Source organism: Kryptolebias marmoratus, linkage group LG19 (assembly GCF_001649575.2).
Source record: "Kryptolebias marmoratus isolate JLee-2015 linkage group LG19, ASM164957v2, whole genome shotgun sequence".
Classification (NCBI taxonomy): domain Eukaryota; kingdom Metazoa; phylum Chordata; class Actinopteri; order Cyprinodontiformes; family Rivulidae; genus Kryptolebias; species Kryptolebias marmoratus.
In genome coordinates, this window is record NC_051448.1 from 4,558,384 (window position 1) to 4,578,999 (window position 20,616).

The window sequence follows — 20,616 nt, forward strand, 5'->3', positions numbered from 1 at the left end:
GGGGGGGGGGGGGTGTAACAACAGCGCAGTTCCCAAACAAACCACCGCACAGAGCGCGCGTCTCCAGATGCGTAATCCTCCCGGAGCGGGACGCGGCTCTGCGGCTCGGTGCGCGCTTCTGTCCGCCGGGAGAAGCTGGAGGCTGCTCGTTGGTATTCAGCACATTCACCGTCAGATCACAGCATTTACATGTGAAAAGAATTAAGCAGCACTTCAGCAGCACAACAGACACTTTGTGGCTTTCTGGGGCCTCCGGGACTGGAACAACTTTGGCCGCGACACCCGTCGCCGGTTCCCAAAGTAAAGTCACCAAATCTGCTGCGTGAGGCGGAATTTTACTGGCAGCAAAATAAATAAACAGTAAAAAAAAGTAGCTAAAACGTTGCGTTAAGACCTCCTAAAGCAAGGCAGCGAGTTGGTTCAAAGCTGTTAAGTCGAGGCGTTACAGGCGGCAGAAAGGCAGCCAGGCTGAGCCGAAACTACGCCGGAAATTAAGCGAAACCGATTTCAGAATAAGAGCACGAAACGTGGTTCGGGTAACTCGCTCACTTTGCACGAACGATAAATCATAAAGAAGCAAAAATCAGCACAATTAATGCGTCCTTAATACGCCACGTGCGTCTGTTTACCTTCGGAAACGGCCGAAGTGGCTGAAAATGGTCCAAGAACAGCAACGCCGATGGAAGAGCCGTTTGGGGTTGAGAAGTTTGACAGTTTTCATGTATAAATACACATTTACGCTCCGATTTAAAGAGTAAAGTATGCAGATGAAGGTGCTTTGTTTATATTGAGTGCATACCCGCATTTCAGAATTGCATATGATAAACTTCTGGAGTAACCTCTTTAAAACTGCACCATTTGATATATTTCAGGATAAACGTTTTATTTCATAATTTGATACAAGTACCTTTAAGTTATTTAATTTTGTTTAAGTCAGAGTAATAATAACGAAATATACTGAAACTTTAATCCAAACACTAACTAGCTGTGTTTGATAATGAGAACTATTTTCTTCACGAATTTCATTAATTTTCTGAAAAACCCGTGAAGCAGAGACACCTAGTTCATGTTTTAACTATAATTTGACATTACAACATATTTATGTGTGTTGCATTTCAAAAAGGTTCACTGGAACAAGCTTTTATTCTTGGAAAATTACTGATTAATGTGCTGTTGTCTAATTTGTTCACACTGTGAGACCAACAATAAACATGTAACAGGAGTGAAATAATACAATTAATGTCTATTTTTTAATTTTTTCCCTGAAAGGGCATATTATTATTCATTAAATAGAAGCAACCAAATCGAATTTGCAGACTGATACAAAGAGCCCTTCATCAGTAAACGGGACACACTTTTTATGACTGTTTTTGCGATTGTTGATCATTGTACAAGCAATTAAATAAACACATGCTCATATTGGGATTTAAAAACATTGGAATACTGACATTTTTGAAGTAGTAATTTAGATTTTATCGTTTTAAAGTTAGTCTCTGATTTTTATTTCTTTTCTAATTGATGTTTTATCACCGTATATAATTTTGGTTAAACTTATTTGACCAGAATAGATGAATAAAATGGAAAATCTTTGTTTTTCCTTGCTGCTTTATAGACTAAGACGAGCTAGCGTCATAGCTTTTATTTTGAAAGTTCCAACCGGAAGCTGTTTTCTTTCCCTGTTAGCCTTGACGCGTTTAAAAACCTTAATTCTTCTGTTAAATATCTACACTTACTTTCATAAACTCCCAGCGACAGGTGGCAGGAAGTCAAACAAACTATTTATCCACGATGTTCCAGCTTTTATTCTCTAACAGCGGGACCACTTTAATCGTCATTTACCGTCCCGAACGCCGCTAAAGTGGCGGTGGAGCGTCCGAGTAAGCTAACAGTTGGCTGGAAAGTTTTTAACGGTTCTCTCCCCGGTCCTCGGCGGACGGAGGGTTCGGTTCCTCTTACCGTGGGCCAAACGGACCAGAGTGGGCAGGCGGAACTTGCTGACCACGGCGTCCAGCGGCAGCGCCAGCTGGCTCCAAGCGATCTCCGACGGGCTCGCCGACAGCTTCTCCATCCTCCCGGGTCATCACGGTGCCGGGGAGAACGGCGGCGGCGGCGGCGGCGGGGAGGACGGCGGCGGCAGACGGGACGTTGACGGTGAAGCGGAGGGCGGCGGGGGCGGCGTAACGGCAAAGAGTTTCGCCATGTTTGAATGTAGGAGAGGGACGGAGTCTCTGTCGGTGCGCACGAGCGGAGGGGGGAGGGAGGGAAGGGAGGGGAGGAGGGGGGAGGGCGCGCGAGACCTCTCTCGTTCGCTTTCCCTGTCTGTCATCCAGTTTTCTCACACACACACACACACACACACACACACAGAGCTCCATCCGTCCTGTACCTGCACACTGTAGAAGCTTAACCCACATTTTTTTATTTTAAATTCTCAAGTTAAATTTCATAATTTTAACCTTTTTTTAAGTTTTTTTTTTTAAGTTAATATGCCTCACATCCGGTTAAAAGCACCTCTGGTTAGCTCTCGCTTTGCTTCCAGCTGTGTTTTCAGACCCCAGAGGTTTTATGATCACAGAAATCAGAGAAAGTTTGTAGAGAAGGAAGTTAAAAACACACTCTGCTGACATTTGTTAGTAGCTGCGGTCAACTAAAAATAACTAAAAGGGTTATAATATTCAGGTTTTGTTGATGGACAGCCTCCCAAAGTTATTCGAAAATTGTTAGAAGCTCATTTTCAGCACTTTGACTGATATATATATATATATATATATATATATATATATATATATATATATATCTTCTGCTTTTTCTTCCAGCTGTTCTTTTTTCAGGGGTCTCCACAGCGACTCATCCTCCTCCATCTAACTCTGTCTTCTGTGTCCTCAGTCCTCACTCCATCTACCTCCATGTCATCTCTAACTGCATCCATATATCTCCCTTTTTTGTCTTTTTCCTGGCAGCTATGTCTCTAACATCCTTCTACCAATATACCCACTGTCCCTCCTCTGCACATGTCCAAACCATCAAGCCTTGCTGCCTGTCCACTTGGTCTCTTGGACACATCATACATCTACCGTCCTCCTCTGCATCATGTCAGCCAGCTCTCTACCTTTACCTGTCTTTGTCCCTACGTTTAGAGTAACTAACCTCAGTCCTACACTCTTGACTTCTGTCTTCTCCCTCTGTCTCCTGGCACGTTTCCGTCCTCGTGGTCTACGACTAACAGCTGCTTAATAGCATGCAGCTGAATCGGCTCTTTGAATGAATTTTATTCCATATCTGCAGATCAGTCGCTGCAGTTTGTAAATGAAATCAAGCTGTTTTATTTTATTTTTTTTAATATTGTGTACATTAGTACATCACTCGTAATTCGTCAGATCTTTCTTACATTTCACCTCAGCTCAGCTTCAGAAACTTGGACCAGAATAAACAGTTTAAAACTTTTTTAGTGTTTTAACTTGGATTTGCAGGATCAGTCACTAACTGCCTTCTCAAACGATTGTTTTCATACTTGCTCTTTTAACACTGCCTTTACTTTACAGAGATTTTCTGAATTCATCATAATAGTTAGGAAAGATGGAATTTAAAAGTGCTAAATTTGTTTTAAAATCAGCCTATCAGTGGTGAACCCTTCCAGGTCAGAGACTGGCTAACTAAGCTGAAATAAACTAATAAAGATGCTTATTTTCTGCATTTATAAATAATTAATAATTAATTAATTAATGATAATTTAGGCTCACTGTAGAAAAAAATAGGATAACCAAACCATTTGGGTGTATTTATAAATAAATCCCGAACAGAAATAAACAATGACAGTTCTGTCAGACGTTTGGAGCAGACTTTATTTAATGATGCAGCTTTGGAGCAGATTTATAACCGCTCACATACCAGACACGAATCTCATCCCTCCTGACGAGAATAGGCCGTTCATCTCAGCGGCAAAACAGCGGCTTTGCAGGAAGGATATCAAGAGACAGAACTATGTGATCTGATGCGTTAAAATCTGGTTTAGCTGATCTTAGTAAATATATTAAAATTAAAGGCCCAGCATTCCTTAAAGAAACTTATTTCACCCACATTTTGTGCCAGAAAGAAAAGTTATTCACAATCAAGGTTATGTGCTGTCTCACGCTAAGAGTGTTTGTTGTGGGTGACTCTCAGCTACTACCACTTTAAATTTTACCTCAATATATGACTGTATTGTAGCCATCCAATGACTGTTTTCTGAAAGTTACAGTAAAATCTGTTCTCTGGTTCCTGAGATATTTTGCTAACAAACAAGTTTGACTCTAACAGTTAATGCTGAAGTTTTAAGCACGAGTAACGCTTAGAGTATGTGTTGTGAATGACTCTCAGCTACTACCACACCAGATTTTAGAAGATCATCTGTAAAATTGACCAAATTATACCTATTCTGTGTTTTCTAAAGTGACTTGGCTCTTGCAGCCATCTTGAATTGGGTTGGCTCCAAAAAATAAATCACATGTAGAGGTACATCCAGTGACTATTTACTCAAAGTTTTATTAAAATTCATCCAGTGGTTAATGAGATATTTTGCTAACAGACAGTCAGAGGTGATTTTAATTAGTTAATGGCAAAATGTGAAGCAAAGATCTAACACAATCTCAGAACATGTGTCGGGGATCAGTCTCAGCTACTACCACGTCAGATTTTAGCTCAATATCTGTAAAACTGATGGAGTTATCTCCACTGTTGTGTTTTTTAAGGTCAGTTGGCTGTGGCGGCCATCTTGAATCAGATCAATTCCAAACGTTAACCAGCTGTAGATCAGCATTCAGTAATCTTTTGCAAGTTTCATTAAAATCCATGAGATATTTTGCTAACAGGCAGTCAGTAGCAGGCAGTAATAAATTACTTTGTTGTAATAAAAGCAGTTTTAACTTTTTTACCTCAGCGTTTCTTTCCAGCATCTCCTTTGTGTTATCAGCTCAGCACAAACAGGACGGATCAACGTGCGCAGATAACTGCTCGTTTGTTAGTCGCAACGCAGAGCAGGGTGTCAGCAGAATTATGTAACCCCAGTTAATGATTTAATCTCTTTGTAAATTAGAGCAGGAAATAAATTAAAGTTTATAATGCAGAGTGAAGCTTCGGTCCTTGGAAAAACTGATCGTTTCCCAGAATGTCTAACCACACGAACGCCCACTCAGCACCGAATACACAGCAGGGAGGTTTATTCCCTGTTCAATTAGTTAAAAAGCAAACCCAAACTGTGATTCATTGGCTAAAAATAGCACACTTTTTCCCTAGATAGAGTAAGCGCTGAAACAAGTGTAAAACTATCCAAAAAGACCACCCGTCCCTCCTGAAGCTCCTGTGACTCCGGGTCCATTTGACCTGAAGGCCACGGGAGAGTTACAGATATTTAATAACAGATTTACCACAGCTTCAGAGCTCTAAATACCCACATTTATTTACTAAACTTATACCATGCCTAATTTCATATTTTAGGCTAATGTATAAAATCCAGTGTTCACCTGTAGTTAATAACAATCAGCTTGAATTTTAATGTAATGTAGAAAAACAATTAATTTTCTGCTTACATCAGTATTGTTACGTTACTTCTCCTTCCCCCCATCACCGCTGCAAACAAATAAAAATAATATATGATGGCTACAGTGATATGAAACAAATCAAAGTTCACAAAATCTTAAGGATAATTTTATTTGATCCATATCAACAGAAATTCAAATAAACTTGTCTCCAGGACTGAAGACGAGGGACTTTACATCACAGGAGACGAGGTGCGCAGCATGGTGGAAAACTCAGTGTGCAGGCTCTGCAAAAAAAAAAAAAAAAAAGGTAATAAAAGATAATTAAGTGGTGCAACAATCCCTGTACAACAGAGTAATGGTTCAATATTTGTTCCAGCAACAGTACATTAGTCAGAACCTCTTATTGTACGTCTGACTCAGTGACACCTGATGGTTAATAAATGCAACTGCACAAACGCAACTTTTTAAACTTTATTTCTATCAACACAACCAGATACAGTGCGTAAAGTGGGGCTTAAACTGTGGACTAACCGTCCAAAACGAGGAGACGTGCTGCTCTTATTTCCTTCTAATTACAACAAATAAATACGTTTTAAAGGCCTTTGCTCAATTTCTCCTCATTATCACCCGCCGCCGAAAGATAATGTGTGTGTTCGTTCATCCGAACTGTTAGCAAAATATATCATGAATCACCTCAGTGATTTTTACAGATTTTCAGCTACAACTGAACAGTTATTAAAAGTATACAGACTAATTTATGAGGTGATAAACGTTCACATAGTGTTTTTATATAAAAGGTTAAAAATAAATGATTGAAGCGGTTAAAACATGACCAATTATTTCATTATAGAATAACAAAATTATAGATTTAAACAGTCAGTTGTTTTATAACAAGCCTGATGATCTAATTCTGCTAACCTGTAATAAAGACAGAGCTTATTTACAAACTCAAAAATGCTAAGAATGAGGCACAAGTTTTGAATTAGTTGTCAAATTCGTGCATACATGGAACATTTTCAAGAAAAAAAAGACAACTTTTAAGCATATTTACAAATAAAGTTTTAAGGAAAGACTTAGAAAAGCATAAACTGAATTCTAAAAGTTTTTGTGATTCAGCCCTAATCTATGATGGCATAAAATATTGTAAACTGAAAGCGTAAATACACCTACAGATCTACACCGACACGCCACAGATCACTGATCAGGGCCATCAAGAACTGATTTCAAGCAAATATAAAGATAAAATATTACTGATAAACTCTTCGTCACATATAAAATTGTACAGTTCAAGCCTAATTGAATCCCATAAATTAAAAATGTTACAGGACTTACTGTTCTTTACAGCTTTCTTGCCTAGAATAAGAAAAAAAAGGAAAGACATTAGTCCCAGCCACACATACAACTCAAACACTGATTATTGTACATTCATTTAACGTTATTTTAATTTGACTTATTTTTGTACACTGACAGTAAACATGTCGGAGTTGACTGTTCAAATTTCAGTACCAACACAGTTTACTCAGCCTTTATTGCTGAGCGCAGATACATCTCCTTCATGCTCTGCAACACAAATCAGTAAGTCTTCACTCACCCCCGTATGAAACTTTGTAGTAGAGCACTGTCATGATGCCGATTCCAACCCACATCTCCTGGTACGCCTTAGTGTAGTAGGGTCTCATCAAGGACCACCAGTTTCCAAACGCACTTCCAGCAGGCATCTGTAACAACAAATATCAGCATTACCTCAGATAACAAGTCATGCCTTCAGTCAGGGTAATAAAAACAACATTCAAGGCTATTTTTTGCACAGGCAAAGCTGCTTTCTGATGCATCTTAAACGCCTCACTATTTATTCAGTTTCCTGACCAACCATTGTGTTATTCATTAGAGCATACATACTTCAGTGTTTTATTTTAATATGTCAGGCAGCACAGTTTGACAGAAGCAAAACTACAACATCGTAGTTTACTGCAGGTAGACTCAGAGAACTGCACTGAGTTGATCGAAACTCGTATTTATTTGTTTTAAGTACTTAGAGTTAAAAATCTGTAAGTTAAATGGAAGCTTCCTAAACTTCGCTGACAGTAGGACTAAGCTCTCTTGTTTGTGCCAACAGCAATGCTAATGCTAAGTTAAAACCTCTCATTATCTTCTTATTTTCAAGTCAGTATTGGCTTTATTTAAATGCAAATCGGGTAAATTAAAAGCGGACTTCAAAGCAGATTTATAACAGAAGACTTGTAATGTCGTATTTTAACTTGATCAATTAGATCAAGCAATGAATTATGACTGGCTAACCAGCGTTAGCGCTAAGCTAAGATGCTACTAGCATAAATGTAGCGTCAAATAACGGAATGAAACGGCTGCTTCGTTTGACAGCAGAGCCTGATCTAACCAGAGTTGTTTTGAGGTTGTAACCACAATGTAACGACAAATTATCTTCCAGCACATTACTCACGTTTCAGCTCGTCGCCCAGCAGTTGGAAGGTCAAGACAAACGCTACCGCTAAGCGTCAAAGTCGTGGGGAGCCCTTCTTCTTCTTCGCCTCTCGGCAGTGTGTTCAGCCGGGATTTGGAACGCAGCGCCACCCAGAGGTGAGAACAGGGATAACAGCGATCGGTTGGCTCCACCTTGCGGATAAACGCTCAAAGGACCTTTTTTTTTAATTCCCAGGCGCCAAACAGAGGCTTCATTTGGATATTTACCTCCGCCAAGGAGGTTATGCTTTCAGTAGCGTCTGTCTGTCTAAGATTACTGTAAAAGTTGTGATTTTCAGGAAATTTTAGGAAACATCGAACACGGTACAAGGAACAAGTGAATACATTCTTCAGCCCATGCTGTATAACAAGAATGTTTAACTTCACAGCTGGACACCTCATGGATCAAGGGTGATCACTGTTGATTTCAATATAATGGGGTCAAAGGTGAAGGTCACAGACGATCTTGTGCTCTAACTATGCAACCATGTAACAGAGGAAAGTCTACCTGCACAGCTGGACACCTCCTGGGTCAAGCTTCTTGGGGTCAACGGTCAAGGTCCCAGGTAACCCCTTTGTTAAAAACTTGTCTCTGCTCCTACATGTGACCCGTTTTGTTCCCTCCACCGTGGAGGTTCTGTTTCCGATTGTGTCCGTTGGTTTGTTTGTCTGTCTGTTCTCTGACTGTTTCTAGTTAAAAGTTTTATTTATAGCGCAAAGTGTTTACTTAAGTAGATTTTTAAGAGGCTTTTTATATATGTAATTTTGCATGTTAATAATAATGCTTTTGTCTGCCTGTTGCCAAAAATATCTCCTGAACCACTCATGACAAATGTTAATCAAACCTTTAGGCAATAATCATTAGACATACGTCTGCAGCTGTTTAACTTTTGGAGCAACCCTAATCAAGATGGCCGTCACAGCTAGCTGACTTTAGAAAACACAAATGGCTATAACTCAATTTAAAATTTGATTATGATTATTAGTAGCTGAGAACTTCTACTGATTAATTTTCATCGAATGAAATGCAGTTAAAATGTTAATTTGACTTATTGTCCTTGATCACACGGATCTTGTTGTTTGTCTGCTACAGCTGAAGTGGGGTTTTGATTTGTGCAGCTGCTCCGTGGCACACACACTGCCCACCAGCTCGCACCACAGTGAAGGAATAAATAAATTTCTGGCACAGCCCTCAAGGGTAGCAGAGGACATCGTGATACATGTTGTTCTGTTAACGCACTTCTTCCTCATGAGTGAAACGAATAATCAGACGTTTTTCCTCCTGAATCAAATCAATTGAGTTCTTGTTCCCAGTGACCATTTGAAGAGCTCTGCTACGAAAGTGGAAACCGTAGACAGTAGTGGAGACACCTGAGCTGAAATGACCTCATACAGGAAAGTGAAACAGTTTCAGATTAATGCTTTAAATCAAAGGTGTTTTCTTTTTCTCCACTGATCCATTATTACAGCGCTGCAGAGGGAGGGCAAGCCTTGGCAGCAGATTTACTTTTGCTTTCTCTAACAAAAAGCCTGATTTACTAACTTACTTTCCCCCCGAGGGGTATTAAAGCCCTAAAGCGCGCTCTGGTCAGCGGGAGGCACCTTGTTCTTTCAGGAGCACCTAAAGGTCACGTCCTGTTTGACGGCATTCAACTCTGAACCAACGGAGAGTGGGGCCGGTTTAAAAGGACACAGCTCCGATGTAATACGCCTGCAGGGACTTCAGCTCTGCTCCAGGTATGCTGAAGTTCATTCTGGATGTTTTCGTCTGGGTATTATCTTATCAGCAGCGATTCCTCCTGTTTGAGCTCCTTTTAGTTTTCAAGGTGTTTGCATGCGTGTGCTTGCACGAGCGCGGCTGTGGTTACGTGAGGGTGTGTGTGGAGGATTCCTGACATGACTAATCAGGCATTAAAGGCAGCTCGGCGTTTGGAAACACTCAGTTTTGTGTTCCTGGATGGAGGATTAACAGATCTTTGTGTCTCGGAGCTTCCTGAGGTCGGTTGGAGACTACATGGCTTCAGGTGGAGCAAAGGGAGACGGCGGAGGCGTCCCTCTGGACATCGATGATCTGCACACACTCCTCCAAGGTCAGACTGTTAGTGTGTGTGTGGGGTGGGCTGTCAGAGTCAAACAAGACAGGAAGAAAAATATTTAACATGATGATTTAGGGAACAGGAAACAAACTTTGTTTCGCTCAAATCAGTTATGTGTGTAAATTATTCGTTGACGGCGAAGGATGCCAACACTAGAAGGCCACGCAAGTTTATGGATTTTTAAACTTTTAAAAAAAATTTAAATGTTCTTTTATGGTGAAAATATATCCTGAACACTGTGGTCAGTTTTGTTTTGCCTTTTGGGTTTAATTTTCTTTTTTATGTGTTGAAATAAAGCTTATACATTTTAAAAACCGTCAGAAAACACACACACACACGATGGAATTTGCACTTGCTTTATGTAATTAACACAAATAAATTGCTGCTCTGAGCAAGGAATCCTTGTGCTTTTTGTGCCGCACCATAAAAAGTGCAACTTGTTCCTTTATTTATTGAGCACAGTATTTGTTTTTTGTATTTAAACTGGATTTTAATATCACACACAAGTTTAGTTTCATTATTTAGGGAAATGTATTTGTTACTGTAGGCAATTTCTTTTAAAGTAAAAAAGAAATAATAGCTAAAATTATATTTAACTCATGATGAGGTTTAATTTATAATAAAGCTTCTCTATTATGTGATAATTTAAATATTGCTTACTAATAAACATAATTAAGTGTCAAATCTGTCAGTGATGTGTCTCAGAAATCCTTTAAATGTTTTATTTTTAAAAAATCTGTATTATTTATTCTTTCAAACTGTGCTTTTTATCTTTTCAGTACAAAATATTTCATCACACAAGTTTTGATTTAAAACTTTCTTGGGATATTTGACACATGCACTGGATTAAATACTAATAGATACTCAAATATAAGCACAAAAGAATTTTACAGTGATTATTTAAGTTTTTGACTCGGAGTCCCAAACAAAGAAACTTTCTTTTCCATGACTGAGCTATTAAAGTTTTTAAATTTATTCTGAGCAAACAAAAAAAAAGAGAGGGAAACAGACAGGGGTGAAAAGTAAAAGAAAAACTGTAATCATCCCAAAAATAAGTAGAAAAGTAAAACAGGAGTTATTAGAACTGACTCCTAGAAAACATATTTACTTTAGTCTTTTTCTGATGAGCAGAGAAAGTCATTGAAAAGGTGTTTCCTCCTGCCGTGCCGTGTGAACAGGGTGGAGCGCTCAGGACCTACCTGCCGCGGCAGGCTCCTAAACAAACAGCAGACTCTGATCCAGATTTGACATCAGCACGTAAAAAGAGAAAAGGAGCGAAGCTTCCTGAGCCTCTCTTTGCCTCGAACAACAAATCAGGTTCATTAATTTGTTCCAGACTTCAGTTAGCCTGCAGCAGTCGGAGGTTGGGCGTGTGTGTGTGTCTGTGGGTGTGTGTTTATACGGCAGAGTCCAATCTGCTTCTTGAGGAAGCCTCACGCTACAGGGTTGTTCAGAGGGAAACATGTTCAAATACAAACCTCTCTCATGAGCCTATGGGCGCATAAACTAATGATTGTAAAAATGGAGGACCAAAAGGTTTGCCGCTCTTCTGATGTGGGTGAGTAGTTAATTATTTGCTTTTAGCTGCAGCTCACATGAAAGGATTCAAATATGAACCTGTGAGGAACCTGTGTGGGTTTCTCCCTGATTTTGGAGCTTTCTAGGCTGTGTTTTGTTTTTCTAGTGGGTCTGTTTCATTCCTGTTCATGTGCAGATCTGTTCCTGGTTCCTGTGTGTTTCTGGTCTTCAGTTCTGTGTCTGTCTGTCGTTCTTAGGTTCTCTCAGTTCTGGTTCTGTTCTTATTGGATTCCTTCTTCCCGTGTATCCATTTTGCCCTCAGTCTGCTGCTCAGTGTTCTCCGCACCTGTCCTCAGTTTGTAATCAGTCGCCTGTTTCCACTTCCTGCTTTACTCCGCCTCCTGACATTCAGTCTCTTCCGTCTCTGCGGTGAAGCAGAGTCTCAGTAATGTGCAGACTGGTTGGTCCTGAGTTTTGTAAGTTTGCTGCCATGTCAGGTTTTGTTTTCTTAAAGGATTTAGTTTCTTGAAGCTCCTTGTGTTGCCTTTGTTCTGGTTCTATTTACAGTTCTTCAGCAGCCATGTTTGGATGTCTGCAGGAAAAATGTATTGAAATGTTTGCACACAGACATGTCTGCATAAATATATCCATGTGAAATAACCATTTACATTTGCTCACATTATTTATCTACAAATAAATGTTCATCTCATCATTGTGTGAATGCTGAGTCAGCAGTTTTAAGTCTCAGGACGTTTACTCTTTTTAATTTCTTCAATTCTTCCGTGTTCTTTATGGTATTTTAACCATTCATGTATCATTCGGCTCGATCAAGCACCACATGCTTTTAGTTTTTAACTTTTTAAATATTTTTAGCTATATTTACAAAAGATTTCTTCATCAAAATACGTTAAATTCTCTTCAATTCCTTCAAAAACATTTTCTAAAGCCTGCTTCAGCTTACTCGCTCTGTCTTCTTATGCTATTTTAGCTTTTGGCTACAGTTCAGTTTCAGCTTTAGCTGATTTCAGCTGTCGTTTAGCTGTTTGTATTTGCACTGAGTTTTGGTTCTGTTTTTTTGCAAAAATGCAAATTTTCTCTTTAGTTGAGGTCAGTTATGCCCACTTTTCTTCATTTAAATACCTTTTGTAAATGATTAGTTTATCTTGTTTGTTAAACTGAAACTCAATCATAACCGTATTCCATAATTTAATTTAATTTAATTTAATTTAACCCCACAAATAGAAATTCAAAATGTTTGTGCCTTAATCTTTTTAAAGTTAAACCTTCCTTTAAAATTCTGGCCCATTATTATGGTCCAGTTTTTACAGTGTTTGCTTCACATTTTTCATTAAAGCTGCCGAAACTGTTTAGCTTACAGATCTGCACCTCTTGTCTTTGCATCTCCTTCTGATTCCTCCATCATTGAGTCAAATGCATGAAGAATTTCAGCTCATTCTGCAGGTGAATAAATTCCAGCTTCTTTCTCTCCTTTTTAACAGTGGAGCTCGAACAGATTCAGAAAAGGACTTTCACCAACTGGATAAACTCTCAGCTTGCCAAGGTATGCTGGATGTCAGATTTGTGTGACTTTTGCATTTAAAAAAAAAACCTTTTGTGTGTTTGCAATTCAAGAAAACCAACCAGAAATCCCGTTTTTACCTGAAGGATCGGCTGCAGCAGTATGCGTTTTGTTCCTCTGAAGTGAAAGCTGATGGGTTTTAAACCCAGCTGTGAATTCAGACTTTCTGTGCAGCATAAAGGACACAGGAAGAAACTGACAGGAACATTTTAAACTGTAAGAAGAAAGCTGTTTTATCAGACATGAGACGATATTAAATATGTGACATTCTGGTAATCATCAGACAAGAATGAGGAGTAACATGAAACATTTGTAAGGAGGCTGCTCAGGTGAGTCGTTTCCCAACCTGCAGTGAATCCATCATGTGTCTCATCAGAACCAGACCTTAAGCTGCTGACATGAACTGAAATATAAATAGTTCTCCGGCCTGTAATCTGAACCCAGCCACCTCTTCATAACCTCATGTGTCAGGGGCTGAGCTCCAGCAGTCCTCTGACACGCTCTGTGTCTGCAGGACTTTATTTATGTTTATCATTTAAAAAATAACCTGTTATAATCCAGCAAGTGATGATGTAACTGTGATTTACTGATTGCATTTCTTATAAATCCTGGTTTTCATTGTTGATCATCAGATCAGCTCTTTACCTTTTTAATCATTAGCAGCTTTTCTGAAATCAATATTTTATTGCTATAATTATTATTTAATTTTAATAATGTGAATGCTGAGTCAGTTTTGACACTGCTGCACACAAACTTCTGCACTTTGTGCTTTAACTCTTCTTAAATCAAAATGTTCAGCTCAGTCAGGAATATTGTGCTGTGACTTTTGGATTTTATAACTTTTAACTTTATAGAAAGATCTCTTCAGTGCCTTCATTTTGTTCTCTTTGAAATCTTCTTCCTGCTACATCTTTGTCTTCTTATGCTCCTTTAAGCTTTTAGCCACCTTTTTTAAAGTCTAGATTCTGCTAATTCTACTCTCTGTTTTGTTCATTTTATCCTTTGTTATTTTTCTTTTAGCTTTAATTACTCAGTTTTAGCTTCTTCACTCAGCCCTCACTGTAAACCTTTGCAGAAAATGAAGTTTCTCCAGTGGTTATTCATAGTACTATGATTATTATTATTCTCATTTTTGTTTCAGAGATGCCCACCTTCGTACGTGTCAGACTTGTTTTTGGACCTCAGGGACGGTTTGCTGCTGCTTGACCTGTTAGAGGTGATGAGCAGTCAGTCAATGGTGAGAATAAAGTCCAAATACTTCTAACATATTGGTAGTAAAACATTTTTCATTGCTGGAAAAGTAAAAACCGCATTTGTAAAATGTCTCGTCAGATAAGACACAGAGGTCGAGGAATTTTCCAGCAGAGAGCCAACATCGAGACAGCGCTGAACTTTCTCAAGCAGAAATCTGTAAGTTACGTAAGAAGGCATCCAGACTGCACACCAGTGGTGTCTGATCCTGGTCCTGGTCCTGGTCCTGGTCCTGGACGACCACCATCCTGCAGGTTTTCGGTGTTTCTCTGCTGTGACACACCTGGTTAGAACGACTGAGTGACTAACAGGCTGCTGCAGAACCTGAAGAGCAGAGAAACGTCTAAAACATGCAGGACGGTGTCTCTCCAGGACCAGGATCAGACACCACTGCTTCACACTAAGGTGTGTTTGTACGTAAAACTGCTGAAATAAAACCATTCTTCCAGTTGTGCAGCTTCACTGCTCGTTACGTTTAACAATACGGTCCTGAAAATCTGTTTGAGAACCTTTCCCAGACCTGAGGTTTGACCGACGCTTTCACTCGGGTTGTTTGGTGCAGATCAAACTGGTGAACATAAACATCCCAGACATCATCGATGGGCGGCCGGCCATCATCCTCGGCCTCATCTGGATCATCATCCTCCACTGCCACGTGAGTATCGGCTCAGGCTGTGTGAAGAACTGATGATGAAAGCTGCTCTGCATCAACCTGTATGGTTTCGTGATAAACCTCTTTGTTTCAGATTGAGGAGCTGGCCGGCGCCCTCTCCCTCAGCTCCCGGCACTCCTCCCTCGACTCCCTGGCGAGTCTGGACTCCTGGTCCAGCAGCCCGGTCCCTGCGGGTCGGACCTCGCCGCTCCACAGACGCTTCCGCGTTTCTGCCAAGAAGGCCCTGCTCATGTGGGTCAGAGACCAGTGCCAAAAGTACGTTCTTCATAAATGCACTTTCATGTTCAAATTTATCCAGAACATGTGGATTCAGCTCAATAAATCTGCTTGTTTAAGGAAAGTTTTCTGCCAGGAAACTGGATATCTGATCATTATGTTTTCAGTATGACATCATTTAACGTTCATGGATTTTAATTTAAGTAGAGAAATAAGCATTTTCTGTGAGAGTTCAGTGTGAGCTGAATGACTGCTGAAACTGGTTTGTTAACATTAAAAGAAGCAGAACAGACGCTAAAAGAAGCAACACTGTCTAAAAGCTAAAACTGGCAAAATCGTAAATAAAAATTAAAACTATCATAACCATAAAAGGTAAAATTAGCTAAACCATAGCTAAAAAGTAACGTTAGCAAACAGTAGCTAAAAGATGAATTTAGCAAAATGTAGCTAAAACTAGTAAAACAGTTAAAGCTGAAATAAGCAAAACAGTAGCTAAAAATTACATTTTCAAAACTGTAGCTAAAAGCTAAAACCAGCAAAAATGAGCTAAATGTAGCAGTATTAATAGCTGTAAGCTAAAATTAGCATAAGAAGACAAAATAATATATGCTGAAGCAGATTTTAAAGAGATATCGGTGTCTTTTTATGGGGAATTTTGATTTAAATTTTTTGAAAAGTATGAAAGCTTCAAAAAACAGAAATCATGGCACATTATTCTCCATCGAGCTGAACATTTGATTTAAGAATGATTCAGATAACTTAAAGTATATCATAGTAGTTTGATTGCCAAGTAAAGTGCAGGAGAAACGATGAAGATTAAAACATTTTTGAAACGCTGACTCGGCATTTAAGCAGACAGGTGTCCGATCTGTCCAGGGTTCATTCCTCCGTCCGTGTGAAGGACTTCCAGTCAAGCTGGAGAAGTGGAGAGGCTTTCCTGGCCATCCTGTGTTCTCTCAGACCGGAGCTGGTGGACCTGTCGCCGGTCCGGTCCAGAAGCAACCAGGAGAACCTGGAAGAAGCTTTTCACCTGGCGGAGAGGGAGCTCCACATCCCCCGACTCCTGGAGCCTCAAGGTGTGGCCGCCTGGGGAAATGTTGGGACTTTTTCATTAAATTATCTGCTGTATTCACGGGGAAAAAAAACAACAAATGCAGATATAAACAGAGATTTACAACATTTTGGATTCTAATATAATATTTTAAAGTTTTGCAAAGATGATTTATTAAATGCTGTCCTTGTTTCTCCTCAGATGTAAATGTTAAAAATCCAGATGAGAAGTCCATCATGACGTATGTGGCCCAGTTTCTGCAGTACTCCAACGATACGCCAGGACCTGATGACCACCTGGAGGTCAGCAGCCATGAAAACATCTGCATCTCAGTCACCAACTATTCACCATTATTAGACTTAGGTTTATACCTTATTTACCATTTTTCGATTTATTTGCTGTTTTTATAGAAAGCGCAACATTATCCACACATCTCCTCTGCCTTACATGTCATCAGTTTCAACTCGTCAGATCATAACACAGAAACAAACCATGTTTTTACTGAAGTTTATTTCATTAACAAATCTGTCTCTTGTTGTTGAGCACTTTCTCCGTCCTTTTTATGATCCTCTAAAATCTCAACCAATCAATTTTTCCAACGTCTTCTCCCTTTTCCTCCAACTCTGCAACTCTCCGATCTGGCGGTGGTGCAGCTGTTTCCCGCCGCCCGGCCGTCTGTTTTCTCACCTGTGAATTTGCCTCCTCACTTCACTCCAGCGTTACACCAGGTACACAGTCTCCCATCTCTCCGGCTGCTCATTCGACTCAGCTGCTTGTTTGTGTATTATGTGCAAAACGATGATAATTACTTGCAGAAAACTTACAGTTCTGAGTGACCGTGCAGCTGCGACACGGTAATTTACCTCACGCAATAATGGCAGTTTGGAACACCTTTAACTGCAGGCGTCTCCGAGTGAGCGAGCGCAGGAGGTGACTTCCTGGCTGCAGCAGACCTCAGAGGAGCTGTCCGAAGCACGGGCAGCGACAGAGAGGTCGAGCTATGCAGAAAAATATCAGGTAAGGTCTTAAAGCAGACCATTTAAACATGTGAGCCTGTGTGCTTGGCTTTGCTGAGGTTGTCACCGTGTTTCTCAGGTGTTTCAGAGTTTTGCCGGCTCCTTCGATGAGCAGAGAAGACCGGTGATGACCCTCCTCGCTGCCGTACGCCGCCGCCCTGAGCTCAGACTCCAGCAGCAGGATCTGAAGACAACGTGGGATCGTCTGGAGGAAGAGGTGAGGAAATCTGTGGAAAGTTTTACCTACTTTGTACAACTTCTGTTAAAGAATTTGTGCTGATTGTTTTGTTTTTATTTTGGCCCAGAATGTGAAGCTGTTCATTTATCCATTTGTTTCTTTCTTTTCTACTTTTGATGCTCAATCCAAACATAGAACTATCAAATATTAGAAGTTTTACACACTGATTGTCTTCTGTACCCTAAATCTTTTCATTTGTGAAAGTGTTGTGTGTGTGTTTAACTATAAAAACATATTGATGTGGGTAACTTTTAAAAATCTTTGAATCTGTTAGATTTATTTATTCAAGCTGAGTCTAAAGTACTCTTTTTTTCCCTTAGTTGTATTATCTGCCATATTGGATATTGTAAAATCAGTGTAAACATTATTTTCAGCCACATTTTTCCTTTACCTTCATAATAAAACTAGAAATATTTACATTTTCTGTGAAAATGCAGAGTGTAGGCTGAGTCCTGAAATTTGTATAAGGAGAAGAAAAGGACAAAAGGGACAAAAAAGGACACATTAAAAGACAAAATATGCAAAAGAAGACAAAAAAGACAAAAAACTAAATGTGCACATAGGGAGATTAAAGAGAAAAGGGACATATAAGGACACTAAAAGGACAAATAAAGGACATTAAAAGACAAAAGATGCATAAGAAACAAAAACAGATGCATTATGGAACTAACAGAGAACACATGAGACAAAAAAGACAAAAAACTAAATGTGCACATAGGGAGATTAAAGAGAAAAGGGACATATAAGGACACTAAAAGGACAAATAAAGGACATTAAAAGACAAAAGATGCATAAGAAACAAAAACAGATGCATTATGGAACTAACAGAGAACACATGAGACAAAAAAGACAAAAAACTAAATGTGCACATAGGGAGATTAAAGAGAAAAGGGACATAAAAGGACACTAAAATGACAAAAACATATGCATAAAAAGCCAAACAGCATGCATTAGGAGCCAAAATTGACACATAAAGAGACAAAAAGGATGCAAAGAAGACAGAATGAACACATGAGAAGACTAAAAGAGAAAAGGAAAGCATAATGAAGCTAAAAAAACAAAATAATGCATGAGGAGACAAAGAAAAGCTGCATAAAAATACAAAACAACCACATAAGGAGACATAAAAACCCATTTATTTGTTACAGTTAGTAAAATAAGAGTGAAGTTGTACCTCAGCAAAACCAACCTGGATACAAGCAGCTGAGATTTACTTTGAGGAAATAGACAAATCTTTACTAAAATGATCAACAGAGACTTTAAATAACAGAATAAGACTCTGATCAGATTCTGAAGGAGGTCTGTGTTCTGGAAGTGCAAAAATAAAAAGAGTTTTACTGTTTTTCAACTTGTGTGGGCATCATGTGAGTGTGTTACTCTTCAGCTGCGGAGGTTTGAGACAGACCTGGAGCGGAGTCTTCCTCGCCCTCTGGACTCGGTTGTTTTGTGGCTGCAGCGAGCCGAGACCGTGCTGAAAGGAGGAGGAGGAGGGACGGTAAAAGATCCGGCTGATGCTGCCAAAGAAGCTCGAGCTCAACAAGACAAGCTGAAGGTCAAACTACAGAAATTATATCTAAAAATGATACGACCTCAGAGCTGGTTAGACATACGAACTTTACCTTAATGTGCATTAAACTTGGCTTATCTGTTTTATTTGTTCTTAAAACTTATATTATCATTATTCCAGACCTTATTGAAGGAAATGAACCACTACGTCACGATCTCTGATACGTACCACAGCATGGATGATTCAGGGAACCCATCAGTCCCTCATGAAAAGCTCCAGGAGATAAAGAATCGGTGTGTGAGACAACTATAAAAGACGTTAGTAATAAACTCTACCAGCCCGATAACAGACGTTTCCTCTTTGTTTATCTGAAATCAGGTTAACTGACGTTCGAGTCATGTCCAATCATGAACTGATCGAGTTGGAATACCAGGAGTCTCGTCTCACTGTTCTGGACCTCCTGAGGAGCATCAGAGCTAAAGTCCAGTCCTGGATGCCTCCCTACGGGTCTCAGGAGGCCATCCACGCTCTTCTGCAGGACTGGCACGTGAGTCTTTATCCAAATACATCAGCCAACTCCTTCGCGCTGAGTTTCAATTAAACGTGACCCTGTTGTGAAAATGTTCTGACCAATTAGAGCCAGTGGGTCGTTGAATAAATAATTTGTTTATTGACTGGTTGCCCAGGAAACCGTTGAACATCAAGGCGTCCTCCTGATTCTGATGGATGCTCTTCAAAACCTGAAGGAGAGGATGAACTCCTACACCAGCAGAGCTCCTCCAGGTATGAGCCAAACTTATCCGATGTCAAAGGCCTGGCATCACTGGAAGGAATGCATATCGCCCACCGCAGGACAGAGTTGTAGCACCATCTGGTTCATGAGATATTTTGCTAACAGACAGAGTTGACTCCAGTAGTTATTGGCAAAGATTTAAAGACAAGTTTTGTGTAATCAGTTAATGCTTGATTTGGGAATGATTCCCAGCTAATAACACATCAGCATGTAGCTCAAACCCATACAGTTATCCCCATTTTTCTGTTTGCTTTTTTCACTTAGCTATGGCGGCCATCTTCCAAATATGATCCAGTTGAAAATGCAGATAAAATGTTTGCTTGTTATTAAAATCCATCCTCTGGTTAATGAGGTGTTTTGCAACAAAAAAAGGGGCAAAACCCATTTTACCTTCGTTCCTGAGAGGAACTCCCTTTCTGTTTCCCAGGTGAAGATTTTCAGCGCGTGACTCGTCAGGTGAAGGAAGCAGAAAGGGAAACGGAGCTGATCGGACAGGAAGTGACCAACGCTAAAGGGGCGATGGAGAGAGTGGAGTCTGCGTGGAAGCTGTACAACAAGAGGCTCGGTTCCCTGCAGGCGAGGCTGACGCAGCCTTCTGCTGAGGAGACACCGGTAACCTCAGCCTGGTCAGAGACCTCTCATTAATTATGCAGGAAGGAGGCTATAGATGCTTTTTTGTGTGTG

General features: G+C 39.9%; 3 protein-coding genes across 5 annotated transcripts in view; 1 reads left to right on the forward strand and 2 right to left on the reverse strand.

Moving 5' to 3' along the window:
- Nucleotides 1–2,232, reverse strand: part of gareml (GRB2 associated, regulator of MAPK1-like) — a 20,833-nt gene extending 18,601 nt beyond the window's left edge. The window contains exon 1 of one of the 2 annotated variants that reach the window (XM_017411737.3): nt 1,957–2,232. In XM_017411737.3, the coding sequence (XP_017267226.1) occupies nt 1,957–2,068 (112 nt within the window). In that variant the 5' untranslated portion in view covers nt 2,069–2,232. The remainder of the gene's footprint in view (nt 1–1,956) is intronic. The other variant, XM_017411739.3, reaches the window with a different exon arrangement.
- Nucleotides 2,233–5,660: 3,428 nt separating this feature from the next.
- Nucleotides 5,661–8,126, reverse strand: atp5mj (ATP synthase membrane subunit j). The gene is made up of 4 exons (XM_017411816.3): nt 7,975–8,126; nt 7,108–7,234; nt 6,849–6,869; nt 5,661–5,800 (listed from the first exon to the last, which is right to left on the reverse strand). The coding sequence occupies exons 2-4, from the start codon at nt 7,232–7,234 to the stop codon at nt 5,787–5,789; spliced, it is 162 nt and encodes a 53-aa protein (XP_017267305.1). The 5' UTR covers nt 7,975–8,126; the 3' UTR covers nt 5,661–5,786.
- A 1,800-nt stretch (nt 8,127–9,926) lies between these two features.
- LOC108233437 (nesprin-2) overlaps nt 9,927–20,616 on the forward strand; it is an 85,376-nt gene continuing 74,686 nt past the window's right edge. For both annotated transcript variants that reach the window (XM_037981595.1, XM_037981596.1), the window contains exons 1-16: nt 9,927–10,084; nt 13,108–13,169; nt 14,329–14,424; nt 14,520–14,597; nt 15,001–15,093; nt 15,185–15,366; nt 16,204–16,403; nt 16,580–16,680; nt 17,032–17,106; nt 17,282–17,395; nt 17,474–17,611; nt 19,017–19,184; nt 19,320–19,432; nt 19,518–19,686; nt 19,826–19,922; nt 20,360–20,544. In XM_037981595.1, coding sequence (XP_037837523.1) covers nt 10,009–10,084; nt 13,108–13,169; nt 14,329–14,424; nt 14,520–14,597; nt 15,001–15,093; nt 15,185–15,366; nt 16,204–16,403; nt 16,580–16,680; nt 17,032–17,106; nt 17,282–17,395; nt 17,474–17,611; nt 19,017–19,184; nt 19,320–19,432; nt 19,518–19,686; nt 19,826–19,922; nt 20,360–20,544 — 1,947 coding nt within the window. In that variant the 5' untranslated portion in view covers nt 9,927–10,008. The remainder of the gene's footprint in view (nt 10,085–13,107; nt 13,170–14,328; nt 14,425–14,519; nt 14,598–15,000; nt 15,094–15,184; nt 15,367–16,203; nt 16,404–16,579; nt 16,681–17,031; nt 17,107–17,281; nt 17,396–17,473; nt 17,612–19,016; nt 19,185–19,319; nt 19,433–19,517; nt 19,687–19,825; nt 19,923–20,359; nt 20,545–20,616) is intronic.

Coding starts and splice junctions, on each gene's coding strand:
- atp5mj (XM_017411816.3), bottom strand. CDS start 7,234: ATGCCTGCTGGAAGTGCGTTTGGAAACTGGTGGTCCTTGATGAGACCC. Junction 6,870..7,107: donor CTACAAAGTTTCATACGGGG/GTGAGTGAAGAC, acceptor TTCTTATTCTAG/GCAAGAAAGCTGTAAAGAAC.